This window comes from Crocuta crocuta, unplaced genomic scaffold (genome assembly GCF_008692635.1).
Source record: "Crocuta crocuta isolate KB4526 unplaced genomic scaffold, BGI_CrCroc_1.0 scaffold564, whole genome shotgun sequence".
Taxonomy (NCBI): domain Eukaryota; kingdom Metazoa; phylum Chordata; class Mammalia; order Carnivora; family Hyaenidae; genus Crocuta; species Crocuta crocuta.
The window spans coordinates 3,906,397-3,921,949 of NW_027533010.1; the positions used below are offsets into that span (position 1 = coordinate 3,906,397).

Below are 15,553 nucleotides of genomic sequence, written 5' to 3' on the forward strand. Positions count from 1 at the left end.
AATCAATAAATCATAGAACCCTGAAACACTGAAACAAATTCTACCAATTAAGCCATGGGAGTACAGGCTCTACCAGAGGACCAGGAGAGAAAGGAGTGAGGGGTGGCAACTATCTTATTGCAAATGTATTAGAAAAACAATTTACTTGCTCTACCACCTCATTCTCCTTCCCCTCTCCTTCTCTCTCCCTTTCTCTCTATCTCTGTTTCTATCACACACACACACACTGAGTCACACACACAAGAAGCAACTTCAATATTAACCTCTAGTATTAACTTCTAGACACTTCCTCCCACCCTAACACAATAAAGGCAACTCTAAGCACCAAGAAACGGAAAGGAAGAATAAGGTGCCCCTCACCTCCTTCTTGGGGTCCCAGGCAAAATTTCAAGATGGATCAAGTGAGTCTTTCTTACTCTCCTCTTCTCTGCCCCTGCTGTCCCCTCCCAGGCACCCGACCTCCTAAGCTGTGGTAACCAGAGGCTCCACATTCCACCACTCCACCCCAGCCTCCCAAACCCCCAGGGGCTGAGCTCGAAAATTCCAAAGAGATTAATAGATAAAAAGATGCTACACTTTGCTATTTGAATGGTTTAGCAGTCCTTTAATCTCCTTAGATATATTTTCAGTGTAAAATGAAACACATTGAATCCCACATTAACTTCTAATGGGAAGAATTTCAGGTAATGTAATTTAAAACAAAACAAAACAAAACAAAACAAAACATGTTTTCACCAGTCTTGGCATTGTGCAGGTGAGAGAGGAAGAAAAGCTATTTGGGGGCAAGGGAACCATCCACAGATGGACTGGAGATCCTCTAGGCTCTCCTAAACTGCTCCACTTTCCAAAGTTCCTCTCTGACCCTTGCTTGTGAACAAAGATTCTCTGAAGGATTAATTCATTTGTCATTGCTATTGGTTTACTTTCTTCAGTCTCACAGAAGAGGAAGCAAGAACTGACAGAGGGGCAGCGACCTGCATTGTTCAAAGGTGGAAGAACACATTTAACCTACAATGACGGAGAAGGCAAAATTTGCTTAATAATTACTCTAAGGGCAAATGAAGCCATATATGCAGAAATTTGATTTCATGTTCATCCATGACCCAGGTGCTTGTAACTCAAGGTTAAGCCTCCAAATAAAGTCTCAACAATAAAGCTCCTTAATGCTTCTCTCCCTTTGGGGAAGTGGGGTTCAAGGAGCTAAGATTACCAAGAAATACTTTATTCTCAAAATTCCATCTAGTAAAACCAGATACTACCTTGCAGCCTCTGAGGCAGATCTTAACTCTGGAAGATAAGAACAAAAATAGGCCAGGGGTGGGGAAGCCACGTGAACTCTAGTCCTCTCTTCCTTACCACCCCAAATGCTCAAGCTGAGCTTCAAGCGGTAGGGAAAAGAGATGGGTTCTGGTCTCCCGGGCCTGTCCCCAGACTGAGATCGCAACTCAACCTGAAGTCAGTCCTGAAGTCTGCAGGAGAAACCCCACGTCTCTCAATACTCTTCATTTATAGAAATGTGGTAGCAGGATCAGGTTGGCCAGGCAGTTTGCAAAACAGGATTTCACAGGCACACAGTGGAACAGTGTGGCTACTTATCTAAACAAAAAAGCCTGAGCTACACCTGGGAACTGGGCCATAGCAAGCCTGACCCAAGGAACTAAATTCCCTGATGTTGGGAATGTCCAGTTAGAGTGAATGAGGGGCCTGCCTTTTCATTCTCCAACATGGGCTGGATTTAGATAAGTCTTCTTCATTCCCTCACTCCCTGCTCCACCCATGAGCCTGTCTTATAGCAAGTCCAAAATAAATATTAACTCACAGATAAAAAAAAAAAAAAGCTAATTCTAGCTAGACATTAATAACCACCATTAATAGGCAAGGTCAGTTCTGGCTGTTTCCTGTGACTTCCCACCTTAGCTTGTCACATCACTGTAGCCCACTGCACGGCAGTGAGCATCAGTATGCAAGAAAAGCTTTCTAAGAAACAATCAACAGGAGTGGCCTTAGGAGCTCGCTCCATGTCCTCAGGGGGAGGTACACCGTACCTCGGGGCTGTGTGCAACCACTGGGGACAGAAATCGTTACTCTACCACTAGGAAGGCATCACAGTCTATCTGTGTGAGACTCAAGTGGCTAGCAGCACTGTGCTCTGTGACTATACATATTCTGGGACCCTGGGAGTCTTACCTGCAGTCCTAAGTGTCCTGCACTGAAGGGCTGCAATATCTTTTCTAAATCAGAGCAACAAAATGTTCACTGATTGTGAATTTAAAAAAATTTTTTTTTAAGAAAAATGTGGAATATGTAAGTTTGATCATTACGGAAGAGTTCAAACACTGCTTGAATGTTAAACATTAAGTATCCCTTAGTTCAAAGCTAAATTTTTGAAGTTCTTTTCACAGTGGGTTATAAATGCATGTATTAAGTCTTGAGACTCGATGCCATGTTAAAATGACTATACCATAATTCATTAACAGTAAGATTTCTGTCCATTATATAAAATTTTATTCCAGAAGTTTCTGAGAAGATAATATTTCAGATAGTATTTACGAAGAGATGTATTTGCTGCTCCCCTCATTCTCATCATCCTCTCTGGAAAAGCTATGTGCAACTCAGAGTACCAAAAGTCAGAAAAAGAGTCAATAAAAATTGTCTTTATAGTAGCATTTGCTTCCGCATCTCAGGTTTTGAGCTTTGCCTAAATGTTATTCTATCTAATTTAACAATTAAAATAAAAAATCCTTGATTGATTTCTCCAGTGTAGCGTTAAGTAAAGGTTAACTGTACTGAGGTTCACGAGCAAGAAATTAATAAAGGAATCAAGCACTCAGCTCTCAATAAGACAAGACTACCCAGATTTCTAGTGGGAATATTTCATAGCACAAGCATGTTTTCTTTGGGGAGTTTAACTCACCAAAATTATTAAAAATTGAGATCAAACACTGGTGCAAAACCCCAAAGGAAATCATACTAGAGTGGAGAGATTTTTATCAAATAAAAACCTGAAAAGGTGAAGTTTTTATAGTAAAAAATAAAGGGGTTTCTCCTTACAAAAGGAAACCCTACTCTGTATGTTTGGGGATCAAACAGCAAAACATGTATGGATATCTAATAGATGTGTAAAAATCATCACTGCAAAGTGAATGCAAATTTCACAAAGCCACGCTTAAACAGACAAGCAGCCATTACCTAGACTAAAAGCCACTCTCATTCATGTATCCAACAAATGCATCCACCAAGAGGAAACAGCAACCAAGCCCTGGAAAGGACTAACATTGGGGAAAGAAAAAGAAAAGAACACAAGGAGAGAACAAGACAGTCAGAAGCATAGTGTGTATTCTGAGGTTCCCTAAGGGTACACTGAGATGTTTGGATTGCAATACATAGTATATTATTATTGTGACTGAGATGAAGTTAATAAAACCCAGCATACAGACAAGGGAAACTCAGGTCCCCACTGATGGAATACTTCCCAGACAAGACATTTTAAGTATATATGTACCTGTGTAATTTACAGCAATTACTTAAATAAGAAAAAGAGAACAGAGAAAACTCATATATTATTTTTTCACTTTATGAGTCTAAGACATTCCCTTTGTAATTTCTTAATTTCCAAGAGAAAATTTAAATTTAATATTTTAAAAAACCTAAAGAGATCACTTAAGCCACAACATATAAATCCACTGAAAATCTTATTTTTCATCCTTAATGTTATGCAAACGAGATCATCTATCCATAGGAGGAATGTTTTTCTGCTTTTAACAATCTTTCAGAAGTGTCACCCAAGCCCCAAAGTGTATTTCTCCCGAAAAGAAAAAAAAAGATAAATGATAAATCATGAAGGATAATACAAGTTTCTACCTTCATTAAAGCAAAAGATCGTGGAAGAGTACTGCAGCTTTTTAAACCTGGGTTAAGCCCAGGTATGAAACATCTCAATCTGAAAGATTCTACTTCTAGATCCCCTGGATTCATAATTTCTTTAACTCTTAAATAACTTCTGAGCCACAAAATCAAGCATATTTATGTAGCTTCTCCCCCACTCCGAAAAGGCCACAGTTTCAAAACAGATCTAATCTCACACGCTCAACCCAAAATAACAGAAGGACAAGTCTTAAGACTTTTTTTTTTTTTTTTTTTTTTTTTTTTNGGGCTCCTTCTGGGTGAACTCCAGTGTGGCCCCGGTGCCTTGCCTGTCATGGTAAGAGCTGCGACTTCATCTCAGCACCATCACTGCCCGCATCTACATAAAGAAGATGAAAGAAACTATACCTAACAGTTGCTATGATATACATGCATCTCTTTATTTTGTTAAGAGAAGTAGGATGGACAAAGTGTTATGTTTTTAACAAGCAAGACTGTGTTTATTAAATATCTGAGAGGCTGGCAAAGACAAAGATGACTTCGCGAGTTCTATCAAAGGGAAAAGAGAGCTGGACCCCAGAGGCTTTCCTTGGGTAAAGAGAACTGTCTCCCTCAAACTTGTTTTCCAGCTATACATCAATCTTCAATATAATTATGTTTGACAGAATATAAGCTCTTGGCAGTTAACTTGTTTACAATAAATGCCTAGTTTGGGTACATGGACTGTATTTCAGTTTTATAAATATCAAACACAAACCTACAACAGTTCCATTATGGGGCTGAGAATTATTTTGCTATAAATCTTTTTATTGGGGGGCCAAGGGAATTACTTTGCAGCTTGTTTTCCACTAACCACTTGGAATAGTGTGAAAAGAGGTACATTTATACTCTGACCCTGTGCTAATTGGAATTCTATACATTTCCATGGGAGAGTAGCATAGTATCAATCCTGAAAATGCAGGTTGCCTCCCAGCCCCACACATTTTTTGTCATGATGGTAATATACATATACATGCAACAAAATGGTTCTTGCTAAAATTATGGCCTTTTCATACAGTTCTGATTTTCCTCAAAGTCTCTTGGGAACTAATGGCCATTTGTGACAGCACTGGCAGGCCTTCAGTGGTGAGCTCCAGTTTTGGGGGGTTTGTAAGTTAGCTGTAAAAATGTGCTTAAGGCCCAAATTGACTATATGAATGGGCCTGTAAATAGAGTCAGTTTTGCTGAATATTACCTAGAGATTCATTGGAGGAGGGAAAAAAAAAAATCAGGATCACCTTATTTACTCTTCTAAAGTGCCTTTACTTGGGTCTTAAATGTGTACAACTTACTTTCAGAGAACTATTTGCTCCTCTTATACACCCTCGAAAATAAAGGGTGTTCAGTCTTCTAATACCACACCTGCCACATCTATAGCACCGAACCTTGTCTGAATGAAGCCTCAGGAACTGAACGCTAGACAAAGCTTCAAGGGTGCCCTGGCTTAGCCCCACTCCACGAGCACTTTCCTCCAGCAGGCACCTTCACTAGCATTCAGCATGCCTTCTGGGGTTCAGATGAGGATGACCCATCCTTGCAGAGTTCCCCACTTGTCTTTAACTTCACAATTACCTTGTAATCAGTTTTCTGTAATGGTTCAACTCTAATACAGTACTAATATTCAGAAAATATTCATTTTTAATTTTCCAAAATACCTACTACTGGAGAATTCAGTCGCTTTATGATTTAACAGTGAGATTCCAACTTCTCTCCTTCTAGTCAATGTTACAATTTCAGGTGACATAAAATGAAGAATTTTTTTGTTTCTCCCCTTCTGATCAAGAAGACTTGAAACTGATTTATAAGTTTCAAGGGTCATCAAATTGGATTTTATTAAAAATTTTACCACGTGACTTTCATACATGAGAGAGAGAAAGAGGAAACATATTTTCATTGCATTATCAGAGCCACAGGTCTTTCTTGTTAATATCAAAAGCACTAGTTTACAACGTGAACTAATGGAAAATTGTTAAATTCACCTAAACTAATCAATCCTTTTTTTTTTTTATTTAAATAAGCCCTTTTAAGACTTTGACTATTTAACTGCTATTTGCTCAGGGAAGGGGAGACATGGAGAAGGTGACTGTACAAAAAAAAAAAAACACCCTTTTTTTAATTATACAACAAAAATTCCCTCCAAGGCAAAAAGACATTATGCCAAGTTCCACCCAAAATTAATGTTTAGGTTTAAATTATAAAGTCCAGAAAAAACGGAACCACTAATAGACCCTTAAAGCTCATGGCATTCATTGCCACTGTTAGGTTATGTAAATGTTAAAATTGAAAAACCCTTTGCTGACAAAAGTATTTTAATGAAGGTGCTATTAAGTAGACTCTCTGAACTGAATTTAAACAAAACAAAACAAAACAAAAAAAGCCTTTTGAGCTGTTTGATATAAATTCCACTCTAAAGGGGATTATGCTTCGGACAGCTCTGGTCTTAGTAGACCTCCACCAGTAAGGGTTTACTGCCTATCTTATTCCTTTCATTTTAACATACTCAGAAAGATTTTTTAAATATTGAACCCAAGAAAATTCTTAGCCACAGATCAAAGAAATGTTCTCCTCTAACTCTGTTAACCTTGTCTAAACTTTGGGCTCCAAATACTCTGATGGCCAACACTGTTTGTGGTTGTAGTACCCCCACAATGGGCAGGGGTTAACTCTACTGTCTGGCTAACTCCACTGTCATCACCGAAGTTGCCAGAAGCTAACAGTTTCTATGAATAGAGTAAGAAATACAGCCCAGAGTGAAAGGAAACTAGCCACTGATTTTGGCAGCTGCCATCCAGCTCACTCGGAGCTGCTGGAAGCTTCGCTCTGGGGAATGAGGCAGGGAGGCTGAACAGTGTGAAGCATCATGGATTTAATAATGGTTCCGATGATGGCCAATGGAGGCCAGAGCCTATGCATCTGAAGTGACAGTCTATGTTGCCTGAGTGAATGTCAGTGATGTGTATACATGGAAACTCAGAGCCTCCACCAAACCTCACGTGTGCTGAGAAGAAATAAGGGTGCTCATCATTCACCTTCAACTCTCTCTCGCCTTCAGCCTGGTTGTACCTTCCCGAGGAGACCCAGGATCACACCTAACCTTTACTCAGGAGAGCTTTGTAGTCTGAGAAACATTCATCATGTTTGTTTTCCACTTACACAGGTTTAAAGAAAGGTTGGGGGAGAGAGTTATACCTCAGGTAGAAGATAAGAAAATGCGACTGCCCTTCTCAAACTGCATATAAAGACAAAATCAATGAGCACTTTTAATTGTCTCCTGAGCAACCACCTCCCAGGGGCTCCTCTAAGAACTTCCCAGGGAGGAGAAAGAAAATGGTCTCTCCCCAAAACAGATTTTAGCTAATAAACACAACAAAGTAAGTGAAAAGCATTTCAGTTATTCTGCATCCTCTCCAAGACTAAAAATTTGTACATTGTGTGACAGGTCCACCTCATTTTTCTTAATGATGTTTTTATTATTCTTTCACTCAATTAAAGCAGAAATGGATATTGCATCTTCTGACTGTATAATTGTTATTGTAATCTGTTTTCGATCACTACTAGGGAAATGGGTCCAAAACAACATAAACTCTCCACTGCCTCAGAAGGCAAGTCATTTTCTTTTACTACGACACTTAAAGAGACATTTATCATGCTGCTCTGTTAGCATCTTTGGATTATGATAAAAGAAAGTTCTTGTTTTGTTAACCAAAAAAATATAATGTTTTGAAAACACTGCTATTTAAAGAGTTTTGATATGAATGCATTTTCCTAATAAACTGTCAATTTTTGCCTTTCCTTATACATAAAAAGAATTGGAACAAATGCAATAAAAATACGCAATTTTAACACGGGAAACAATCAGAAAATTTGAAAATCAATCATATTCAGTTATAAAAGAACTGATACACTCATTTTTCAGCCAAAGAGAAAAACACGTAAAAAATTTTTTTAAAGAAAGAAAAACATATCTCTGCTTAATGTGATAAAATTAAAATTGTTTCTATGAAATATGCAAATCACCGCTGTCAAATCTTAGTGCTTTGGAAATATTTACTCTAACCAGGGTCTCCATTAATTTTTTTTTCATACCTGTGCAAGTCTTCATCTCATAAACCCACTGAGCTGCTGGGTACATTTCAGTAACTGTGCAACCATCAGTGGGCACTAAACAGTCTGGTGTGAAATGCACACTTTTTTTTATAAGTGGTAGCTTGCACCGTTTTCTCTGAACTTTTTAATCTTTGTTGTTATGTTAAATGCTATCGTTTAATAACTCACTGTGCTAAGACAGAACTCCATTCCGATAAGACAACTAGTTAAAGGCAGATACAAATTTGCCTTATATCGTGAACAAGTAAAATTAAAATCTACTTCCCCTAGAGTTTTACTGTCCTAATGTGTCAGAGCCACAAATCAAGAACATTCTTCCTACGATATGACTGCCCTAATTTGCTGATAACTGTATTGCAAGGTTCAAATTCTTGAAATTTCTATTAATGCTCTTTTCTTCATTTTAGGCATTTGCCAAACTAGTATCTATAATATTCACTAGTTCACTTTTTAAGTTTTAAAGGTACACACATCAACGAAAATGGAAAAAATACATTCCATAAACCCCACTGCCATAATTATATATCTAAGGCACATTCACTCCATATTAGGTCGTTTTTACCTAGATTTTTAAAAATCTGGAATAAGTAATACTTTGTAAGGGAGAAGAAAAAGATAGAAGTTGTAGAAGACAATTTCTGATGCAGGTTTTCACTTTAATTATACTGATTTTGCCACAATTTTTTAAATCTTTTGCTATTAAACAGTAAAACAATTCTGCTAATTGAAAACAACAACAACAACAAAATCACTGAGATACAGTTTCATGCTTTTGAAAACTCCACCATGGAACATTTTTACATAAACACTGTGTAGCATGAAGTGCTTGTGAGGCTTGTTTCATGCAAAAGAAGAAAATAAATGTTAGGCTGATCACTGACAATACAGGAACCAATGTGACTTTGGAAAATGGAAAATAACACACTATAGGGGCTCCATCTGTGCTTTTTTGGAAGTCTGTAAGTACTCAACTGGCTTTTGTTTTAACTCATACCTCAATTCCACTCAGGGCCGTCTACCTGGACTTTGAAATATCTATCGCATTACCCTTAAGTAGGAGGATGATGAATCCTTTGTATATAAAAATCCATTTTTAACACATAGACATTCTCAAACCTCTATTGCCCTTTAAAATAAAAGAAATTCACAACTCTCTTTACTGGCACCCTAAATTAATGCTAGAGAACAGTGGTGATTTGGAAGTGAGAAAGGCCCCATACAATCAAAGTCAGCAGAGGGAAATCACTCATTTTAAAATCACTATAAAGAAAAGAATGGAAGCTAAAAGGCTAACTCTCTTCATTTGTTGAGCTAAGCATAAAGGTCTTCTACTTGAAACCATTTTCACTTCTCTCTTTCTCTTTTTTGTTTCTCTTTCTTTCTTTCTTTCTTTCTTTCTTTCTTTCTTCTTTCTTAAAAAATAATGAGTTAAAATGTATGAGTTAGATCCAATATTTCACTGCTGTTCTTACTCTTGGGGAGTAGGGGGTGGGGTGGGGAACGTGCTGCCAAAGCTTCTGAAAAGAGAGTTTGGGCTGCTAATTTTCCGTTCACAAAATCTAAATTCCCCGTATGCATCTCACACAACTCATGAAATAATATGAAACAGTATTATATCACTGCAAATTGAGACATTTTTATCAAAATAAAGAGTGATGATGCCAACATTTCATTTGTCATTCCCCACTTGTCACTTTTCACTGACAAACTGTTACACATACAACTTTTGTCAAATGCTCCATCTTTAAATATGTTCCAAAATGCCATTGTATCTCAGCATTCTTATAAGGAAGATAGCAAAAACCACTACATTACCCCACATTAGTTATTTAAGAAATTTATTAGTTTTTAAAAAAGCCTACTTATTAAATTAAAGAATATAGAGGACTTTTATTAATTTACATGCTATGTGGGATAAAGTTTAGATTCCTAACATAAAACAAATTATGAACATATTTTGTGTGCCTAATGTGAGATTATTAGTTGTAAGAAATTTTGTTAACAGTGAAGAATAAGAGTCATTTTAATCAACAGCAACCTAAACTCTCTAAAAAGATCTAAAAAACAATAGAGTTTAGAACTCATCTAGCCCTGTTAATGTCTTTTTTATATATGAATATAAAGCCTCCACACTGAATTCTTTTTTTAAAAAAAGAAAGCTAAAGGTTTTAAATTATCAAAGTAGAACCACTTAAACTTGACTGCTTACCAGATAGATTCTGCCAGATATACCAAATAATTGCCTGCCTTGCCTGGAATAAAGCTGATTTCCATGTTCTTTAAAAAATTCAAATTCCTATTTCTAAATCTCTAATAAATGATAATAAGTCTGTTTATATGTACATGAATATAATAATATACATACAAGATATCTAAGATGTACAGACTGATTCGACTAGTCACGACCCCCTGGGAAAAGATTATATTGCTTATTTTCTACAGGGGTTAAAAAACAGATGCCTTGAGGGACATCTATGTAGTTCCAACACACACACACACACACACACACACACACACACACCACACATACATACACATTTCATTGCAGATGATCTTGAATATATAATGGTCAGTGGGTTTCTGCTGATGGAACACAAGGCTTCCAAAATTACTTGAAACATCAAATTATGCTCAGGACTTTGAGGGGCGGATACCCTATGTTCTGTTTAATGTGTATGTTCCATTGCATATATTTTTTTAACCAAGTATATCTTTATTTTAATAACAGGCCAAGGACTAAAAACACTTTAGAAAAGAGCTATTTTTCTACCTCAGCAAAACTACAGAGGACACGCTAGATTGTTGGATGACCCCAAAGCCTAAGTTCATTCTATTTAAAAGATCTCAAACCCTTAAAAAAAAAAAAAAAAAAAAAAAAGTAGAATGTAAAAGGGAAATATAATCTTTTCTTTTTTGAGGTAATAACATGAGGCTCCCTACAAACATATGGGGTGCATCCTTGGCTAAAATGAGTTTAATGAGTTTTTGTCATTTTACCCAGGTTGACAAATATGTTTCTAAATTTCCAAGTAATTCATACATTTCAATATGTCAATATCTACACTCTTTCATCGGTATACTCCTTTCAAAGAGTAAAACGTCTCCCTGTGGTGCTAATATGGTAGCTGCACCTGACCTGAACTGCATTTCTTTTAATCTAAAAGGAAATGTTCCACATGTAGACAATTAAACTAACTGTTGTTGTAGACAATGTTCAGCTCTAAATGAGGCCCTGCCCAACAATCGTGATCACATTTGCTTCCCTATTTGAATACATCAGTGTGTATTGCATAATGATTTTTTTCCCCTTGTAACAAGACAGTTATGTTCTTCAAAGGGCTGCCTATTAGCAAGAAGAATAGGCCTACTTTGGGTCAACTAGTTATAAGATAACTTTAAAAGGCCATTCCTCAATAAGATTAAATCATGATTTTAAAAATAAATACTTTTTCCAAAAAAAGGAATTAAAAAAAAAAACATAACAGCAACTAACTCTAAAAGATATTCCCGGTGTTCAAACATTTTCCCCTAAAATCTAGAACATTTAACACCAAAAAAATTATCAAAATTCATAGGAAAACGAAAAATATCAAAAAGATTTCTGACGTTTAATGCCTCCTATCAGCAAATACACCATCTGGTATGCTCAAGCGCTGTTCATTCAGTTTAAATAAAGCTGTCTGAAAGTTCTTCTTTAAGCCAAACATTTAAAAATGAAAATGCTTGTGTTAACAATGAATGAAGCACAATAATTTATTGCTGTTAAAGCACAACTGGCCAGCACCTTTCAGCAGTCCAGGAGGAAAGCAGAGAGCTTCGCTTCCTCTGGAAACTTGATTGGCATCACTTTCATTTTATGCTGTAGGTTGCGTGGCGGAAGCATTACACACAGCAGAACCTTTTAGGTACTTATGTTAATGGTGATAAAAAGGATCATCTGATTCTTATTTTCGTCACCCTTAATAATCTTTTCTTTTCTAAATCTTCAAATAGATCTGTAAATTTTAATCAACAATTTCACAAATATAAATTTCCCCACCATTAATCATCCTTTTTCAAAATCCTTATGGAGTGAATTACTAGCTGAGAGGGGACGCCAATTCTAGTAAGTGAATGTTACCCAGCAGGGATATAAAGCTGTCAACACCACGGTGCTCTTGCTTGCTCTAAACTCTCTTCCAGCCTTCGTATGTTTTTTAAAGAGATATTAGCCTTTTTTTTTTCTCCTAGGGACCTTCTATAAAAGCTGACTGTCATACACATCTGAACACTTATTTTATTACATACATGCTTTAAAACACAACTTAGATAAGAACAAAAACATCCTAGAAAGTCTTGGAAAGACAAAGCAAAACTGATCTACTTTCAAATAGTCTTCTAAATTTAACCACATTGTAAACAACACACTAACTTTTAAGTCCCCTATCAAAACGCAACCTTGAGGACTATGATAGTGTATCTACCACCTCAACTAGTTAAATCCAGACACTAAAATATATTTTTTTTTTAACAAACGTGTTCTCATCAAAAAACATACCAAACTCTCTTTCTAAAACCGCAGAATAAGGGCAATAGAATTTACTATTACAACCAAGGCATTCAGAAACATTTATTCATCTCACTGTTTATCAAAAGCAGTAAGATAAACTGCCATGTTATTAGGCAACCAATTAGCTTAATGATCTCCCCATTTTTAGGGGGGAAGCTTTTAAGAAAGAGAATCACTAAAGATTAACAAACACATCCTATCAAATTTTGAGCCCTATTTTTAAAACATAAATTACTATAATCATCTTTATAACATTGACAAGACTACAATATATCTGAAAATGATAATAAACGATATAGTGCTATAAATATTTTGTAGTTGTCCATGTTTATTATATTGCTTTATAAAGAAAATTTAAACAAAAGAAAGTAGGATGATAGAAATATAATCTAGTTTATATTTATCCTATGTTCCCAAAAAAAAGCCTTTCAATGGCAAAGAACTTCTAACTAGAAATGTATTTTAAACATGATTAAAATTTTTAAATATTTTTTAAAGGCCTTGCTCTTTCCCCATCTATATACATGATTAAAAGTTACAAAGAAATGAAACCGTTACCATCTCAACATACATTAGGACACCAAATAAACTTAAATCCTTCCAAAAATATTAACATTCAATAAAAAACTTTACACTTTCAAAATTTTATGTTCTAAGTTATTATATCTTAAGATTTTCTAAATTAAAATCTTTCTAATCTACTATGCCATACAGAATACAATCTTTCTCTATAAAAAATTTTTTAAAACCCACCATATGTAAACTCTTTTAGCCACCTTACTATTAAGTATTAACCATAGTACTTACTGAGACAAACTAATACCATCTTTATTTTCATTTTGGAAAGCAACTAACAAAGCCTTTGATATTACTAAATTAAAGCTCAGTAAAAGTGACTAAAGCAGCTTGTTGAAACAAACCTATTATTCCTCTTGAAGACTTAATTTTACTTTATACTAAATTTATAGTAAGTGGTCAAATGTGAATTATAGTCTCAGAAAATAAAAAACGCAACCACTATTTCACACTAAATTTAGGTATTCCTGAGTCAACGAAATTAGGCAGCTTCCTTCTTGGTTCAGTATAATGTAGGAAAAAAGAAAACACTTGTTTTAAGGAATCACAATTGTTAACAATTACATTCTAAAATGTTTAGAGACTTCTTTCAATTTAGTTAATTTTAGTAGGTCTTCAGAAAAAAACCAAATTCTATGTCCAAGTTTTTTCTTTATGCATAAGGCCACTTTGAGAACACACCTCCTCCTCCAATGATTTCCGAGTTTTTCAATCAAATAGTATCAGCACTTATATCATACACTTGGTTTTACCATATTTGCTATCTATTTTTCTTTCTCATATGCATATACTAAAATGTTACAAAAAGTCTTAAGTTATTGTTCTAGTCTCAAGATAACACATTAATAAACACAAATTTTAAAAAGTGGGTCACAGAACTATCAAGTTTTCTTTTGCTTCATTGAAGTGTATCTTTTAGCCCCTAAAATAAAAGGTACATAAGCCACAATATACAGCCAAATAAATTTTTAAAGCTTTAAAAATTGTGAGAATGAGTGCTTCTTAAGGCAAATCGTTCTGAATGTCTACTATGGAGAAATAATAATAGCAAACTACGTAAAAATAGAAACGTGTTATTTTATAAAATGTCTTTTAACTCTTTAAAAGGGCATGGACATTTTAGACTTAAGTCTTTGCTTTGAAATACAGGTTATGGCTATTTAGAACATGGGGTTGGAGTTTATCATTAAGTTTTGCCATGGTTTTGTATCATTTCGGGCGGGCTAAATATAAAGAATTATGTTAAGTAAGCTACTGCTGAAAATATTAGGGGGAAAAAAACCCTCTAGAACCAAAGAAGGTTTAAACTGGTGATTTATCTCAAACACAAAAAAACTGCATGCCATGCTGAATTTGCATTTTGTACGCAAAAAAACTTAGCAAACAGCATAAGAGCCTCAAAATATTTCAATAATATTTAAATTTCTTATTTATATCACTTTATAAAATTATTTTTCCTAACCACTTTAAAGGAAAGCGGTTGTTTACGTAGTAAAATCTCTGAAAGTTTTTCTTGAAATAGTATTAAATTCTTGGAAAAGTAAACAGCATGTAGCCATTAGGACTACTTTACTATATTTTACCTGTTGTGCTATAATTCATAACAAAGTTACAAATGCATAGGACTTTAAACTGTTTAGAAAACGGTGACCTCAAAACTTCTAAGGGCCTGACATATTTCATGATGCTTCTTTATTTCCCACTTGAACTGTGGCAGGAAATATTCCCAGTTGTTACTAATTTATCTCGAAGCACTAGCCTAACTACAAAGTAACACCAACACTCTTGCTCCTGAGCATTAAAGACTAGTCCACAAAAGCGATCGCACCTCCACTTCATCTCTACAACAGACACTCTGAGGCAAAGCAAAAGAGTTAAATCACTAAAAAGCTCTCTAGGAAAATCTAGAAACAGTTAGCTGGCTGTGACATAAACCTGCCAACACCTCAGCACACAGTGGCAAAGTGCCCAAAAAATGCCACCCTCTGGGTAAACCACTTTCTTGTTTTAACTCTACATGGAGCTACCAGTTGCAGATGAGAGGCGACGGGGGCATTATTTGGCAACCTGGAATTCACTTCCTGTAATCCTACACCGCGACAGCGCCTAATCAACCTGAACCCTGACACCCGGGCCATTATCGCCGGGCCGCGGGGCTGCGCGCGCCTCCCCGCTCCGGGCTGTTACCTCCCACGGCTTTGGCCACGGCGCCGTTGGGCCTCCCGCGGGCTCCCATGGGGCTGCCGTTCTGCTCCAGCCGGGCCACCTTCACCGGGGGAGGCCCCTTGACGTCGGGGCTGCCGCTCCGCCGGTCGGGGCTGTCCCGCAGACACGGGCTCTCGCTCCGCCGCTCCATGCTGCTCCGACTCGGAGACAAAGTTCCCACCGGCAGGTCGCAATAAAACGCGCAGGGACCTA

General features: G+C 36.4%; 1 protein-coding gene across 3 annotated transcripts in view; it reads right to left on the reverse strand.

Moving 5' to 3' along the window:
* Nucleotides 1-15,553, reverse strand: part of SATB2 (SATB homeobox 2) — a 190,775-nt gene that overhangs the window by 169,386 nt on the left and 5,836 nt on the right. For 2 of the 3 annotated variants that reach the window (XM_077745765.1, XM_077745764.1), the window contains one exon: nt 15,323-15,550. In XM_077745765.1, coding sequence (XP_077601891.1) covers nt 15,323-15,491 — 169 coding nt within the window. In that variant the 5' untranslated portion in view covers nt 15,492-15,550. Of the gene's footprint in view, nt 1-360; nt 413-15,322; nt 15,551-15,553 lie in introns of those variants that run through there. The other variant, XM_077745766.1, reaches the window with a different exon arrangement.